At 36.5% G+C, this 18182-nt stretch overlaps 1 protein-coding gene across 2 annotated transcripts in view; it reads left to right on the top strand.

Annotated features, from left to right (window-relative positions):
* Positions 1-18182, top strand: part of TfAP-2 (transcription factor AP-2) — a 235370-nt gene that overhangs the window by 79836 nt on the left and 137352 nt on the right. The window contains exon 1 of one of the 2 annotated variants that reach the window (XM_011051571.2): positions 1549-2358. The exons of the other annotated variant lie outside the window; for it this stretch is intronic. Coding sequence (XP_011049873.1) covers positions 2314-2358 — 45 coding nt within the window. The 5' untranslated portion in view covers positions 1549-2313. Of the gene's footprint in view, positions 1-1548; positions 2359-18182 lie in introns of those variants that run through there. 2 annotated transcript variants of the gene reach the window in all.

Genomic DNA, 18182 nt, shown 5'->3' with positions numbered 1-18182 from the left:
CGAGGGCTTAGGCCAAAAATTAAAAACAGGAAGGGCATGTTCTACGGATTGCCAAAGGAATTTCATTCATTCGTTCATTGTTCAGGTAGCTGATCAAAAAATCTATCCTCGAAGCTTGCCCTCGGCTGAAATCAGGTCGTCGACCATGATGATCTGGTCATATTCGGTGTGTTTGCATGGTTAGTGCGTGGATCGAAGTTATGTCATGCAATTAATGAAACGACGCGAGAACCACTTTCCAGAAATATGCGACATTTATTACTACATTAATATATCGTTAACGTATCTATAGCAATATCGTTAACGTATACTATTCGTCTCAGCAATATCGTCTGTCATTATCATTTTTTCTTGAACATAATTCGACACCTTGTCACTTGTCTAACTTGTTATAAAGTCATTACTAATGTAAAATAACATTTAATCACGATAAGGAGACATTATAAGCTTTGAGATTTCTATTGAAAAAATTAAAATTTTATTATTAGTTATCGTGGCTCAATGCAATCAAATAATAGAATTATTGTTGACAATGTTTTTTTTTGTCATATGCTTAAAGAGTATTTTCAAGGAATAATGCAACATTTTATTTATCTAATTAATTGATTAAATTTACAATTGATGTTATAAATTCGTTACGTGTTGTCAATTCTTATCTTTATAAAATTGATATTATTTAGAAGAATATAATTATGTAAAAAAAGTTGTTCTGTTTAAGCAATTATGTAGAGACCGTCAAGTTTGTTTAAGAAATCTAAAAAAGAATATTGCAATAATATGTTAACAGTCTAAAAAGACTGTTGCATTCAAGAAGAAGCTTAAGTAAAAATTCTACTCGAAAAATAATCTTTATAATATTATTTGGCAGGATATTATTCTACACGAGGAAAAATATCGTAATGTTCAAGAAAAATAATATTTATACGCGAGTAATTTGTATAAATACAGCATTAATGCAATAGGATAAAGTTGTGTTTATATACATCATGACATTAAGAGGATAATACTATAATATACAAATATATGTATATTATAATCATAATCGATCACAAAGTTCACGTATAAAACTTGAAGGAAAACTGATCTCTCATGTTGCAATAAATTATTGATGAGATTAGCAGGAAAAAGTTTTATATTTTATATTACGGCAGTAATAGATCGAAATTCCGACCGAACGTCGAAATTTCATCGTGATCGCGATCGCGCGGCGAGATCTTGGCGATCGCGATGCAGGCGGGGCGCACGGAGCAGATGCCCGCAATAGCCCATCCTTTAGACGGCCCATCCTTTATTCGAGAAATAAAATCTCCACGACATTATCCGGCGGTTTATACGCGAGAGTTGCCGCGCGCAAGCTGGTGCCGGGCGCGGGCCAATCCGAGTCGATCTGGGCGTCTCATCTCTCGCGTCCAGAGGCACTCTCCGCGATTCTATTGGGCCCAGACCGGCTGCGGCCAGCCAATGCGGTCGAGGCGGGACGTAAACCGGGCCTTCAGGCCCGTCCCAACTCCTACCCCGGCCGTTCCGCTGGCGCGTCTATCTGGTAGCTAAGGCCCCGCGGGCGCAGTAACCCTCGAGTCCTCCTGCGTGTACGACGGTTTAAGGCGAATACCTATACAAAGGTCGAGATATCGGAAAACAATATCCGCGTACGGTGCCGGTAACTCGATATATCTCGAGCTTGTTCATCCTATTCATCTCTCTCTCTCTCTCTCTCTCTCTCTCTCTCTCTCTCTCTTTCTTTCTCATCTCCCTTTTGCGTACCTACTCTCATTACTTCATCTCCCTTCCCGTCCTTTACTGGCGAACGGTCGCCGAGCCTGGGAATGCTCGGAGCACCCCGATAGTCTCCCGAAACCGCGAATTTTCGTAGAGAGCAAGAATCGAGACCCGCCGCCAAGTTACGAGATCTGTGCACAGTGATCGGGTTCCGGTTCCACGTGCTGCATCGTTTTCGGTGGACTAACTCGCCACCGATCATCCTTGTCTCGGGAGAGTCTACGCGACGTGAGATTGTGACGGATCTTCATGGTGTGAGATGTTGGACCGATTCGAGATGTCTCGTCGTCGGTGAGCACGTCTGCGTATAAACGCGAGGCTTCCGATGACTCGCATCTCACGCCGGTGCCCAGTACCTGTTGGATTCTGAGAGTGGTGCATGTACAGTGGTGTCATCGAGTTTCGCGCCTCGGGCGAATCGTAGAAGATTCGGAGCGGATAGATTGAAATCGCGTACGTGGGTCGATGGACCAGGTGGTATCGAGCGTGGATCAGTTTGATTTATTGTAGACGTTCCTCATACGAAGCGACCGAATGCCGAACCTAGACTACTACAACACTGCGAGAATGCATCAAATGGTAAACTCTTTTCAAAATATATTTAGCTGTTAGTTTTACTAAGCATTCGTAATGAAAAACAGCGAATAAACATATAAAATTATTATAATCAATGTGGTTGGGTTGAAAGACAACCTTGAGTCTTTTACTCTGAAATTTTGGCCAATATCCGTAGTCCATTTTTACTTCAAAACTATTTTAAGTAATGTTTTATAAGATGCTAATATGACTCTGTGATTGATTCATAACAACTTAAGATTGTACTCAAATATGTATTAATTATGATGAGTACCAGTTTTAAATGATATAGATAAATTCAGAGCTTAATTCAGAATATAATTGTTAATATCATAACAACATAATGAATAAAAGAACAAGATAATGCAATCAAACATATTTCATTCATGCGCATGCATATATTTTAGTTTACAATCAATGTTATTTAACGATTTGAAACTTTTTAATCTGAAATATTTAAAAAATTTGACGCACATACTGCTTACATCAAATGTGAGAACGGAATTCCAGTATTAAGATAACATCTTCCTGCATTTGAGATCGGATCACCAATGATCGCGTCTAATAATTGAGGTGCACTTAGAGATAGAGTTGAATTATATGGAGTCCACCTACAAGATAGTTGGAACTATCTTAAATCTGAAATGTACACCTGGTCACGGATAATGAACGGCTAACAGTGACGTTGCGTCACGCAATTCGTCACGCGCCCTGAGGACGCATTTAAGTGAAATAGATACGTCAGAGTCTTTAAGGAATATAAGTTCATAAAATTGAGCGGTAAATCATTGAAGATTTCTTTGGGACGTACCACGCGCACGCGCAGACATACCGCCGTAATGACAGGTTTTAAGAACGACTCGTAAAATCTTGGTACAATGGAATTATTCCGCAATGTTGACTGCGTTGCGCGGCCTTCTTGCTGCGTTTTCACTATATGCGATTCTTGATGAATATTGCACGTCCTGACTTTCAATATATGCGACTATTACTCTGAGAAAATGATCTTTACTTAAAAATTTATTCCTAGAATATATAGTGTTTATTTCATTAAAATCAATTCTTATTTAAATATGACAAAATAAAATTTTATTCCTAGCAAATAAATCATTTATTTTATTTTTTTACTATTAATGAGATATTTTCACACAAATGTGTATTTCATTTTTACAGTCAAATTTTTTATAACCAGTAAATATTGAAGAAAATGTTACGTAATATTTGCTTGCAAATATTTCAACTTTTTTTCTCAGTGTACGAATTGAATTATACAATGAAAAATATTCTTTTCTATCCGCAATTGGTGTAGCAAAATATTAAATTTAATTCCGAATATGTGACTTTTACCTTTTTCTGCTGGTGTTTTGAATGTCATAAATCACTTTGATAAAAAAAAATATATTAGATACAATCTGTGATTTTCCAGTTTTTCTCTAGCGAATTTGTAATATATACAATTTTTCATTAAAGAAAACTAACAGTTTGACAAATACTTGATAAATACTTGATAAATACTTTAGGTCTTGGGAGGAAATTGGACTTAAATTGTATTCGTTAATTTAAAAATTAGATAAATTTAGTAAATTAAACTATCAAAATATTTTCACAAAAAGATAATTAAAATTGTAAAACATTAAATTAAAAAAAAAATTAATATTTTCACGTATTTTACAATATTGTACAGAATATACATTGATAATGCATAAATGATTTACTCACGATTTATCACGAAAAAAATATATTATTAAGAAAGAGATTTTTTTCATTATTTATTTATACTAAATGAATTATCTCGTTGATTTATACTAATTGTATTTTCTGTGCATGCGTATTTCAATTGTGTATTAAATCTTATTGTAAATATGGAAGCAAAATAGGCCCGCGTTCCCAGTTGAAGTTAAATGTTTGATATCAAATTAACAAGTCCGATCGACTAGCGGCTTCAATATTGACAAAGCGAAATGTAATGCTATTACCACAAACCAGCCATTAAATGCTGTAAATTTAACAAGTTTACCTTGGTCGTAATATCGCAAAGCAATTCTACAAACGCGTACTTTCGAGTACACTTTAAAAAAATAAGTAGTCTGCTATGTTGCAGGAAGAAAGGGAGACGCGTTTCTTTCAAAGAAAATATAATCGAAATAACAAGGGTATATAATAGAAACAAGAAATTTCATTGATAATGGGAGAATTTAAGTTGACTTTAGCTAATCAGTTAAATATTCAGACATTTAATATTAAAGATAGAAGAGAATACTCATTGAATTCTCTCTCTCCTAGAAACATCAACTTTAAATTCATCAAAATAATGTTGAATAAATTTAAAAGGCATCTTAAATACATTTTTTATCCCACATTATTTTGATAAACGAAATGTACGGTAGTGATTTTTGATAAACAAAATATATTTTTTTTTATTTTTATTTTTTTCGAGCCAATATTTATGTTGAATACATTAAAATATTTTATCGGACAAACACATACACGCATATGTTGTAATTGAATTTATTAGCGTTCATACTTCGCATTGGCTGCAACTCAAAGCTGCAAGTCGAGGTGGTTCTTATTAGGTTGTTAATCGTCACACAACCGCGGGCGTAGACGCGCCTACAACATTTCCGCTGTTCCTGTTAGCGCCCTTGATATTTTACGATCGCCAATTACTTTAGCGTGTATCGTAGCTAAAATCACGCGTGTGCACGCGCACGCACGAACATCGGTCCACCGCGCGCTTTCACAGGATTGGTCAAAATCAAAGAATGTGAGACGCGGCAGGTTATTCTCTCCACAGAGAGATCGCACGAAAGGTGCAGAATATAATACATGTGGTTTCGGAATTCAAATAAGTTTGAGAAAAAAAGAAGATCGAAGAGCGACTCTGCCAATTAATCCAGTTTGATATTCCCATAAATATTCACGCGATGATTATGCCGATAATTCTTCCACCACTTAACAATATACGTTCTTTCGCTTCCAAAATTTTTATTTAAACAAGCTTTTTTTTGCTTGCGATCAGGCACATGAAAGAATAATTTTTGTTAAAGTATCTACTCTGAGAAACAAATTGTTCAATTTATTAAATCAATTGTTTATTCGACTAAATTAATTTTGTTTTTATTTTTTTGTCTTTATTTTTTTTTCATTGGAAATGTATGTATAATTTAAGTCAAATATAATACAATATTCTTTATTAAAATAAATAAAAAATGAAAAATTAATATGATCGAATGAATAACTTTTCTCAGTATAAATATAAAAATTTAGCTAAATGCAGATTTCAAAATAATTTTGTCGGACCATCGAAATAATTATGTAGCATACTCAAATTAGTTGCTGGAATGTCAAAACTTTTTGCAGCATTATTATCACGCTGGCGTTCTACATAATTATTTTTATGGTTCAACAAAATTATTTTTTTATCCGTATATGTCTAAATTTTTAGATTCTTGAGTAAAACCGTTCTTCCTGTGTATGCAAATCTGTACAAAGCACATTTAATCATTCATAATTAATATTATTGTATTTCTACAAATGAAATTTGTAAGTATCTTATGCTTTTGTATAACGTATTGCTATCGAAGCGTCCCAATACGCGACGGCACGCATCTAAACGTAGATACGTGCGTGCATATAATTTTTGCACCGTGTATTCGGCAGTAGACGACGGGAACCATAGTACACCACAGGCACATAACTCCTCTTAGCTGACGTTTCAATCAACCGTGCCTCGTCTTTTGCTCCCCGACCTTTGTTGCACGCAGCATTTTTCTTTACGATCAACAACGGCTGTACTGCTCGTCGAAGACGCCGGGCTTCGAAAAAAATATTCTCTCTAAAAAGGATAATGACGCATTTCCGTTTCGTAATTAACTGTATATATAAAATAAAAGAAACAAAATAATGTCTTTTTAAAACCGTAAGAAAACAAACCGTGAAAGAAAGATGATTAGAAAACTATAATTATATTATATCGTTTAAATAGTGACCATTTTTTTAATTCTTTAACCTTCATAAAGATAACCAATATTAGTATATTTGATTTTTCTCTAAGCTTTCCTATTAAATCGAATCCAATTTCTTTCCTCGAATCCGCATCATTCCTCGATGATTTGACTGGCAAATTTCGAATGATTCATGTAATCTTAGTTAGTCACGCGTGACGTTCTTGGAATCCAAGAATTATTCGATCGATAAAATTCACTTGAAGCATGTTAAACGATAAATAACGATGTTAGAATAGTTGATTTGATCGTTTTTATTAATTGTATTTTTACTCATTCCAATTTGAATGGGAAGTCGGTATTGAACGCGGACGGATTTCGCTCAGCTCCGCAGCCAAGTGCGTCACAAAGGAGCGATACACGCGCCACCCCTGAAGTCAGCTTATCCAGTCGACCTACGCGAGAGATTAAAACAGGCAGACCGCGTATAATTAAATGAAACCCGCGCAGTTTGTCGTGAAAACACATTTTGCAATCTACTCGCGCGTATATCATCGGGCTCGAGCTAATCAAGATTAACTTATTATCTGGAACTTCGTTCCCAGACGACGTACGCCGCCGTTGCTGTGCGCCGTGGAGCGAAAAACGGAAATGTCGCGATCTCCGGGTGTTTCCTGACTGGCCCGCGTTATTAAACAACCATAAATTAGAAGTCGATAGCCGCTCACGAACAGGTTTCCATTGAAAATGATGCAACGCTCGTTAACAGACCGCGGTATTAACGGCAGCACACGGAGGGGGAGGGGGGAGGGGAGCGAGGGTCAGCAAGAAATAAGATCGATGATAGGCCACGTTGTCATCGCTATTAAGCCCGTTTCCTCCAGCCCGTATCCTCGTGATCTGGATAGAATGTTCTCGGAAATTATAAGGCGTGCAGATTATAACGAAGGCATGCAAATGAAATTCAATCAGGCCACGTAAATCATGCAACGTACAATAATACAAATGGGCAGTAGAAACGGATGCCCTATTGCCCTGTTCCCCCTTTTCTGCAATTCCGCAATGACTTGAAGTAGTGTAAAATAGGAATAATATTCTTAGGATTGTGTAAGACTGGTTATCCTTGTGATTTAAAATTAATTAAACAATATATATAGGTATATTTATAAAATATGATTGTAATATTTGTGTTTTAATGTTTTTTTATATATTTATATTATTTTTAAATTTTATTAGACATTATATGTATAACAAGTAATATTAGTAATAATATTTTACAAGTATGTATCTTAATAAATATAATACATTATAACTCACGTACCTATATAAATTTACAGTTATTAATAAAGGAGATATATAATTCTAGATTATAGAGCATGGAACACATAATTTTCTAAACACTATACTATGCTAATCGATATTAGGCATAGTTTTTCACGGAAGAGTTTCAGTTTTAAAAAACTCTGGGGGGTATATATATATAAAAATGTCAGTCTTTTAACACCAATTTTTGGACGTTTGCAATGATTGATCGCATTAGGTATATAATGCCACGTACAGTTAAATTTTGCAAGGGTAAAAAAAGGAGATACGCTTTCAACAGTCATGGAAACGACGTTGCTGACGATGACGATGATGACATTCGTGTACAAATCGTAATATAGCGGTATATCTATAAAAGTTGATAGCTCTTGCGCGAATAGTTTCGGTTATTACATCTGCTGTAATACTTACTCATGATTTCTCTTACCGCGAAGACATTCCTCCGAGTCAGACAGCAAGAATCCCGGGCAGGTTACGCGCTTTTTTTAAAAGGGAGAGATTAAAAAAGAGACATAGAAAAAGTAGGTGAGAGAGGAGGGATCGTGCAGAGGATGGCAGAGAGCATGAGTGAGGCCCGTTTCTTTCACCTGTGCCACCGCGAGCAATAAATAACCGCCAGCTTAGCTGATTTTACTGCCGTGTGTTTGGGTGATCCCAATAACGCCGCCCGAAGAGAAGGGACGAATAATGCGGAGAAAACCAATCTTCGCGCTAACTAGCCATTCAGACGGCAGAACTGCCAGACGTGTACTCGAGGGACCCTGGTTAACCCCTGAAACGAAACGGTTTCAAGCCTATTTCGGTATTAAAGAATATCCGCGAGTGTAACGCGGCATAACCGCGTGGGTGGAAACGCTACATATCGGAAACGCACGCGAAAACGTGCTAGATTTATAATAATCACTATGTCTGAATTTTCAACAGAGTAACACATTTTTCTTTAGAGTAATATTTTATTGTTCAGTTTTCTCAATCACGTTTCATCATTAAAAAAAAAATATATTAATAACGATATTAGCTCAATTCATCAAACTTTCGCGTTATCTTACTCTTTTGCTTCGTCTTTATCTTTAAATTGTATACGAGAGTATCCAAAAATATTACAAAGAAAAATGCGTTCTGCATGCAGCGGTGCGCGAATAATTGTATCACACGTTGCAATTGAATGTGGTTTACGTTATATTTAGGTTTAGATTTGCTATGCATTACATTTGTAAGTGTTTATAAGTTTTACAAAATTCTTAAAACTGCATATATATATATATATATATATAAAACTGTATATATATAATATTTGTAAATATTTAAATAAAACTTATAAATACTTACAAATGTAACAGCAAATATAAACATGAATAAAATGCAAGCCACATTCAATTGCAACGTGCGATACAATGTAATTATTCGCGCACCGCTGCGCGTAGGACGCATTTTCCTTTGTAATATTTTTCGAGGAAAGATTCGGCGCAAACAAACGCGCGTATGCTTCGTCGGTATCTCGTTCGCATATTTTTTTCAATATCGTGTATTCGATATCGCCGAATCTAGCGTTTCCGAGTTGGCAGAACGGCGCTGTTCCCCACGTATGAAAACAAACTTCAAAAATTGATATCGGGGAAAATGAAAATGTAAATCTCCGCGCGCGGGGTACCGTCGTCGCGGGTAAGCCATTACAATTTTTTTTTTTTTTTTTCCAGCCGCGATATTGCCGTGGCAACAGAACGCGCTCACTCGCATTTTGAGAACGCGATGCGAACCTAAATCGCTCTCTTAACAAAAGAGAGTCACTGTGATAGTTTTATCAAAGAACTAGAATGTATCAACGCGCGCACACACACGCACACACACACACACACACACACACACACACACACACACACATAAACACACATAGAACAAACATGCGACTTCGTACAAACACGGTTTAGAAGTAGTCATCGTCCAAATAGAACGGCGATTGCTTTTAGTGGATAGTTTTCCAAGTTGCAACTTATTTATTTGAATTATAAAATTTTCAAATTTTTTGCTTGTTATTATACATACTTCTATCTCAACATCGTGAACATTGTATGTTATTTCATAATGAATTTGTTACATAATTAATTTTTTCTATATATTAAATTTGACATAAACTAACTCGAATTACTAACTCGAATTAAATAATTTTTTTGAAAATGAATATCTATTTCGTGAATAATTAAATTAATTTAATTAGAAAAGCTCGCGTTTGTTTTATTTTTTTTTTTTTTTACTCCTTTGCTACAAAATGTATTGCTTAAAGTGCTCAGATCTGTGTCACTTTTAGCGTTTCTTTCTTTCCGCATTTTTCGCGTTGCACAAACGTAACGCGTTATAATACCTTATTATATTATCCATTTGAGCGCGTTCCCGATCGAGCGTTCTCGCTTTCTGCGTGGGCAGCAACGCATCGCGCAACCAAGCAAACTTGGCACAACAATAATTGCTCCGGCATGGTAGCTATTAAAGCGCGCGATTTATCACCGCGGGCATCATAATTCAAACAAACACCGCGAGTCTATTGTCTTTAATGAAATTATATCGTCGGACATTAATTATCAGTGAAATTGGAGAGACAGTCGTTATTCACAGTCCTGCGTATCGAGTTTCTCTCTTCTGTCTTATTTTTTCTCGTTACCGCTCGTCCTCGCGTCGCCGTGTCATTGATAAAACGCTTTTCGGTAGATGAATTTCGACGCACGACTCTCGTCGCGTTCTGCAACGGATCGTCCATCGTCCATCGTCCATCGTGTTCAATATATTTGCTGTCACGGCACGAAAAATTGTTTTCTCAGATGAATGCTTTTAACGTATACAATATAAGTGTAACACCGGTTAAATAAAGGAAGTGTATTTTATCATTCGTCAAAATCGAATAACTGATGAGATGAAGTCTTATTTCTACTTATAGGCCGGTGTTCATAATTGATTCTTATATTTAAGTATAATCTTAAGTATAATCTGTAATAAGCCAATCACAGATCCGTATTAGAATCTTGGGTCTTTTCTTATACAATAAGCCATTATTTAAACTTTAAGTCGTAAGCTGTAAAAAATTGACCAATATAGTCGAATATGAGAAGAATAACCGATTCTATAATTGGTCAAGTTTTTACTTAAAATTTAGGTATTCTATAGAAAACTATCCACTAAAAACAATTGTCATTCTAGCGACTTAAAGCTTAAGTAATGGTTTACTGTAGAAAGCTCATTAGACATTACTTAAGACTTTAATAAGAATGATCTTATTAAATCGCGAAGAATAGACTTGCTAAACTTTTTTTCCGACTTTTGAACCGATAAACAGTTGTTTATCTTTTCAGCCAGCAAAACTTTCATGTTGATACTAAAGTTGTACTGTTAATGAAGTTATTTCATTAGTGTATACGTCACGGATATGGATCATACGCGATTATAAGGGAAGCGAAAATGAATTTCGTCCACGGGCCGTAGTTCACGCGATCAGATAAATCACGCACGCAAGGCGTTTACTTTATAGCGAACGCGATCGTACAGTCTCAAGCGTTTTTTGCTTTAATAATCGGGTGTACAAGCAGCCGGGCGGATAATAATTTTGGCAGAACAGTTTGGTTCACCGTTTACCTCCGTTAACAAAATGGTTTAATTACTTCGCAAACAAGTGGATCAATATCACCGTCCACCGACGGTGATTACGAGTGTTGATATCGCGGCCGAAATTATCGTCATTATTATTTGTCGTTGATTTCTGCCCATCCCTAAGTATAATGAATGTTCCGTTTGTTCTTTCTTCGCGTGATTCGCAAAGAAAGGACGTGCGACGTGACGTTATCTGAAATCCCCTCGGATTTCAGAATTAGATTAAAGTCGGAATCGATGGCTCATTTGCGAGCCACACACTGACGCGGGAAACCGTAAAATTACGTGAGCAGCGTGCAAACTTTGATTCCCTATGACATAATTATTGATCTGCCGGGACGCTTCTCATGCAATGTACGCCGATCGAGAACCTAATTTCATGGGGCACGTTTTCTCTTAACGCGCCCATACGGATCTCTCGTAGAGAGCGGCCGTATCTATATAATAACTGGTTAAATTCCGGTAGTGGCTATCCCTGACGAACGGTAGCCTCTAATCAACCTAATTTCGGGTTCCTTTCCTTCAATGCGGGCCAACATTGGAATTATTTCGTAATTGTAATGGATCGGAATGTTGCGCGTTCGACTCCTTAGGAGTCGAAGTCGGAATCGGAATCCCGACACAACTCGTTCGAGTATCCCACTGATCTCTCGGCGCTTTATCTTTTTTCCCCTCTCCCATCCCTCGACCGCCATTATCGAACCCGTTGTGAATTTGATTTTTTAGACATATGATTACGATCCCCCATCGCATCTCGACGATCGCACGTTGCTTTTTGCGATGCGCCGCACGTGGAAAGCTTGTGTGGCCGGGTATAACAGTAAAAAGATGGAGTACATCCTCTTTTATGTACTATTGAAATTTATTAAAAAAATATTTCACATTTCTCCCACTCTTTTTTTCTCCAGCTGTAAAATTTATTTATTTTATGCATTAATAATAAAGATTATTATTATTATCCTTTGGCAAATCGCATGGCAATTTATTTGCGTAAAAATATTATTTTATTATATTTTATTTTAGTAAAAATATTATTTTTCAAAGAAAGATTATTTTTTGTGATAAATTTTCGATTTCAAACGTTATTTCTTCTTAACAAGTAGGCCTCATAAAATCATTGGCAAAGGCTTGAAAAGGCAGATTTGCATAACGAGCAGAGAGGGAAAGGAAGGCGTTATTCTGATGACGATACTTACGATAATATCTACTTACGATAAAGCATGAAACAATATCGCGAGTGTTCTTAATAATTTCGTTCTAGCAGTAATATGCATCGTCATTTCGGGAAATGTTCCTTTCCCCTCCGTCGTGGCCTTAAAAGTTTAGAAACTCAATACCACAGGGGATCTCCCGGACGCTCGGCACTCGGGGTACTCGAAGTAATAATCGGGCTAGAAGTAAACTAGGTCCACGCCATATCGGACAGAAGTAGGGAGCACCCGATGTAGTTCAGCCGGTCGATTTAGAAACGCCTTGGGGGCGTATAACCGACGCGGCGTTATGCTCCTACAAGCTGAACCACTCCAGTCGCCTATTCGATATTCAATACACCGCGGCGAAATTGTCGCCGCTCTCTTGTACGCGATAAAGTACGGCGAAATAAGCGGGCGAGAGAGAATCGCGACAGGCTAATGCGTGTACGCAGACTGGAATCCGCCGGAATGTGGTACCAGTCACGCGTGAATCATACGCTAATTAAAAGCAATAACGACGATGTGACTATCACGGAAAGATTATCTCGCGATCGTGAGTTCGTTGTGTTCGATCTCGATTTACTATCTCCTCTCTCCCTCTCTCTCTCTTTTCTTTTTTTTTCTTTTCTATAACAGTTGTATGAAATATCGTCTGACAGACAAATTTAACTTCGTTTTTGTTATGCGTTTTGGAAAATACAACCGCGTGGTCGAAAAGTTTGAAAGTCCAGTGGTCCTGCATAAAAAAAAAAAAACAATTTTACTGAAATTTTGTTATTTAAAAATTTAGTTAGATATATGTAGATTGAAAATAATTTTGTTGACCATCAAAATAATTATGTACCTAGAACGCTCAAGCTCTGCTGTTGCTAGAATGTCAAAACTTTTTACAGCATTGCAACTTTTTACATCATCATGCTTGAGCGTCCTACATATTTGTTTTAATATTCCAACAAAATTATTTTCAAATCCATACTAACTAAATTTTTAAATACTTCAGCAAAACTGTTTTTTTTTTCCGTGTGGTTTAAATACAATATAATTTTTGGTTACATGCGCTTTTATAAGCAAAAATGTTAGAAATCTGCTGTCTTTATCATCAGATTTTTTTATGTATTTTGTATTTTTTTTTTATAATCTATGTATACTTTGATCAGCTTTTTATTTTAGGTGAAATTATAATAACTATCTTCTTTTTTGCATATATATCTTTTTTTATAATTATCCGATTTATTATAAGCCAATCTGTTATGAAATAAAGTTGTTTACTATTACTATTAATGTATAACTTGTTTATATACATAACAATTTTCTCATGTACATGTTAATCAAGGTTATTTATTATATGAAATATCAAAAAATTTAAATTCATCCTTCCGTAATTTTTTTTTTATACAACACTGAAATATATATTTCTATATGTATTTCTATAATAGATATATTAATATTTTTTTAACAACAGCAACGGAAACGTTACACTTTTATGACGCTCTGGTTTGAAGCGCTCTTATTTGTCTTTCTTAGGAAGACAATATAATGTACAAAGGGAAAAAGTGAGACTAACTCAGCGTCGCGATGGAATAACCGCCATCTGTAATTATGCGCTTGAAATAAAAGGATGATAGTATATACCGAATGAATAAGTAATAGAAAAAAGGTATAGGGCTCATTAAATGAAGCCCGGGATAATGGCGGAATGTAATCGTCCCTTTCATCGGACTCATAAATCAGCGTCTCGCGATACGATGGTATCAACGAGCTATAAAACATATCGGTGAAATGCGCTTTTGCTTATTATCATCGTTAAATAATCGAGTGGCTTTCTATGATTTGTTACGATGTCCACTTAGCCTTCATAAATCGCCGGGATCAGCGCGAATGGATTATTCTGATAATGAATGGTTCATTCTTTGCCGTGCTAAACTGACACTGCATCAAATGAATTTTGCATCCACGTGACGATCAGTTTTGCCGCTATAATGACTGTTTGATCTTTGAATATTTATATGCCTCTCGACATTGCTTACTTTGCGTTTGTGCAGAAAGATTTGAATATTTCTTCATTAATAATACGATTTTAATTGCGAGCAGATGAATATTTGAAGTACTTGCTATACAAGATCTTGGTATCAATTATTTTGTTCAAAAACGTATAATAGACTCGCGAATGAAATTCCGTATGTGATTCGTAACATTTTTAATTTTAAGATACCAAGAGACGTAATGTTCATTGAACTCGTTAACTCGTTAAAGAAATCATTAGAACAATATTGACTGTTTCGATGACAAGTCGAACAAAAAGACTCATCCAGCCTTCGCCTTAATGATCCGAGATGATCACGGACAGGTTCGAACTTCACAGAGTCTCAACGAATTAGCGAGGAGCGCGACATTGCACTTAAAAGAAAAAAAAAAAGAATCGATGCTCTCGTTGCGAAACGAGCGTAGCCAATTGGACGGTGACCGTCGCGAAAGCATCCGCGAAAACGTCGCCGTTTCCCTGGAACATCACGCCGTTTGTGGTTTACCGATGGCAGGGCAAAATGATCGCGGCGGCTAGGAAATAGCCCGGCAAATAGCGCGGCTACCCTCGTTAACTCGATTTAATGGCACGTCGTTAGCGGTCGTATACGCCGGGCCGCTGGTGACCGTAAAAAAAGGTGATGCACTCGGAATTTGGGATACGGGGAATCGTTAACGGAACCGGGATTGTGTTATTGTGCCTTACCGGTTGCACGCGCGCCGGCCGTGCCTATAAAGAGCGATAACGCCAAGAATTGCCGGCGTAAAACTTCTCATTTCGGCCTCATCTCGACCCCGATATAACTCAGTTAACTTCGATCTCCTCAATTGTTGTTGCTCGAGCGTTTGCTTACGGCGAGGCATCTCGACCGTGATACTTTAGCATTGATAGTGCTGGGGTAATTTTGCAGCAGAACGAAAAGGGAAGACTTAAAAAAACTGTAATTTCTATCGTTCGAAAAATCGGCCAGCGATCGAAGTTCTGTAATATCGAAATTAGATAGTGATTAATTGATATTTGGGATATAATTATGTATTAGTGCGAATTTAATTGTGTGTTACAAAACTTTATTTAGTGGTGGATTCAAAAATTCTATAAGGTAGTAAGATAAGTGGAATATTCTATGATCTCTTACACGTCTCATATCGATATATATTGCACCTACATTGCATCGAGATGAATTTATATGTTACAATTGACTATTTCGCATAGTCAAGACTATGCTGTAACAGTATTTGCATCTCAATCGATGAATTCCAATCTTCGTTGCATAGCTCGTGGCGAGGCTGTAGTAATTTCGAAATTGCGAGATGTATTTCAAAGGGATGCGATCATGTAACCAGACTTTCGAATATATCTGGTCATACTAAATTTTTCAGCACATGTATATCTCCGTACAGTACAATTCGTAATGTTACAAGACGCAGTATTATGCGTGTTCTTACAACATTACATCAACAGATTAAGAAGTAAAACACTCTGAATTTTTGTTTATAACTTTTATTTATAATAAATGCAGAAAATAGTTAATAATAGTCATATGACAGATTACGCACAAAATGCACATAAATTATACAGAATTTAGAAAAGGAAACTTGTGATATTCTTGTCCGTTTTCAAAAAATACTTTGCAATATATATTCCTGCAATAATCCTTAAATATTTAGAAAAATATTGCAGATATATTCTTGGAATATCAATACAATATTAAGAGAATTGTAAAAGACTGTTTTCATAAAAATCTGAACAGATATATATTATTTTAGTGTATCCATAAAAATAAAATATAATGTAAATGAAGACATTGATAATAAATATTACTTTGTTTTCCAGTTACTTTAACAATTGTGATCACAATTATTATCATACGTTAATTAATTTCTTCTATTTCTTTTAGATAATTTTAATAACTGTATTTATCATTAATATTATACGCATAATTATATGTATGTTCTTACGTCATTTGTATTAACAGAGCTAAAACTTTCCTTTATCTAAATGTTCATTAATTACTTTTACTTATAATGAGTGCAAAACAGTCATGTGTTAAATTGTACAGAATATATACGTGAAATTGCACGGGAGTTTAGAAAAATGAGGTCGAGCGAAATTTTCTTCGCTGTAAACTATATCTTCGCCGGAGTTAGATTTTATTCTGCCACATGGTAGCCAGTGAAATATATTCGGACGAAGGAGAGAGAGACAGCGAGAATGGAAACACGAATAATCTTAGATTGAAAAATCCCATCTCTCGACGATTTAAATCCTTGTGAACCGGCGCGGCGCAAAAATTCTCCACACTTCAAACGCATCCCAGATTAAACCCGTCGCGCAGCTTCGACGATTACACACCGCCGTGTCGCTGGTAACATGGGAGACGAGGGGCGGCACCCTCGTGTCTTCGTCATCGTCGGCGAAACGTGGCTTTCGAGGGATGAGCGAACACGACGAGGAGACTCGGGACGCGTCCTCTCCTATCCTTTTCATCCCTTCTCGCTATCCTCGCCTAAACGGCATCGGTACGTCGGCTCTGATCGCGAAAGAGGGATAGGCGACAGTTTCAATCCTGATGGTCCAATTTTCGGGAGTCGGATGGAAACGCACGTCCAGGGTACGCGCACGCATGCGTGCTTGCGTTCGGATACGTGCTCGGTGTGTACGTTTGATACTCTTTGGAGCGCGTAACGCGGCTCATTTCGTATTCCAGCAGGTAGTAGTCGGATATTCCGAATGGCGTTCGCTCGTTGCGACACTAAGCTTACGATACGTCGACATTACCAGAGCAACGACGCTCGAGATTGATTCGGTACACAACAGATACACTGTTAAAAATGTCATGAAAATGTACTTTTAATGTACATTTAATATACTTTTAAGTTACATAAATTAAATTCAATTTTATGACACCAAATTAAATTTAATGTATCTGCCACTGAAATGTATATTTGTGTACATGTACATGAAATTTAGTGTACTTTTCTTAAAATCTTACGAAATTCAGTACATTTTTCATTAAATTTTATGTAGATAAGCATGATATATAATGTGAGCAAACGTTAAATTTAAGTTACTTATAACTTCATTTTCATTGACAACGTTAAATATTTGTAATGTACCATTACACATGTAACGGAAGCAAATTTCTGTTTTTTTAACGATGTACATCAAAAAAGGAGGAGGACGAAACGAAACAGTCTTTCTGTAGTTGAACTAGGACATACTTTTGGAACTTAAAGTGATATATATATATATATATATGTTTGATGTTGGTGAGAAAGCAAGAAAGAAAGCTCTAATGCAGGAATGAAAAACAGGCCTAAAGATTACGAGCGAAGGAATTCATAGTCTCTTTGAAAAGGAACATCGTGAATTGTAAATAAAGATATAGATGAGAAACATCGACGCGTAGTTTGCAGGTCATAATCATTTATTGTTTCGAATATCTGAAATATAGATATGCGAGAGTTACGGGATTTTTGAAAGCCGCCCTGTGGTTGAAAGCCGCGCATCGCGGCAAGCGTATTTCCGAATAACGTAGCCGCTAGTGGTATTCGACATTAAATACATTGAAAGCGTCAATTAAATTTAAGCGTCCCTGTTTGACTGCCGGCGATTCGTGGGCTCTGCTCGGCTCGGCTCGGTTACGCTTGCAAACGCGCGCGAGCACGTGCGCGGAGTTCGCCACGCGTGCAAGATGCAAGAGCGTTG

The sequence above is a fragment of the Acromyrmex echinatior genome, chromosome 3 (assembly GCF_024713525.1).
Source record: "Acromyrmex echinatior isolate Ae372 chromosome 3, ASM2471352v2, whole genome shotgun sequence".
Lineage (NCBI taxonomy): Eukaryota > Metazoa > Arthropoda > Insecta > Hymenoptera > Formicidae > Acromyrmex > Acromyrmex echinatior.
Note: the sequence above shows the minus strand (reverse complement) of the source record. Positions and strands in the feature narration are given on the sequence as shown.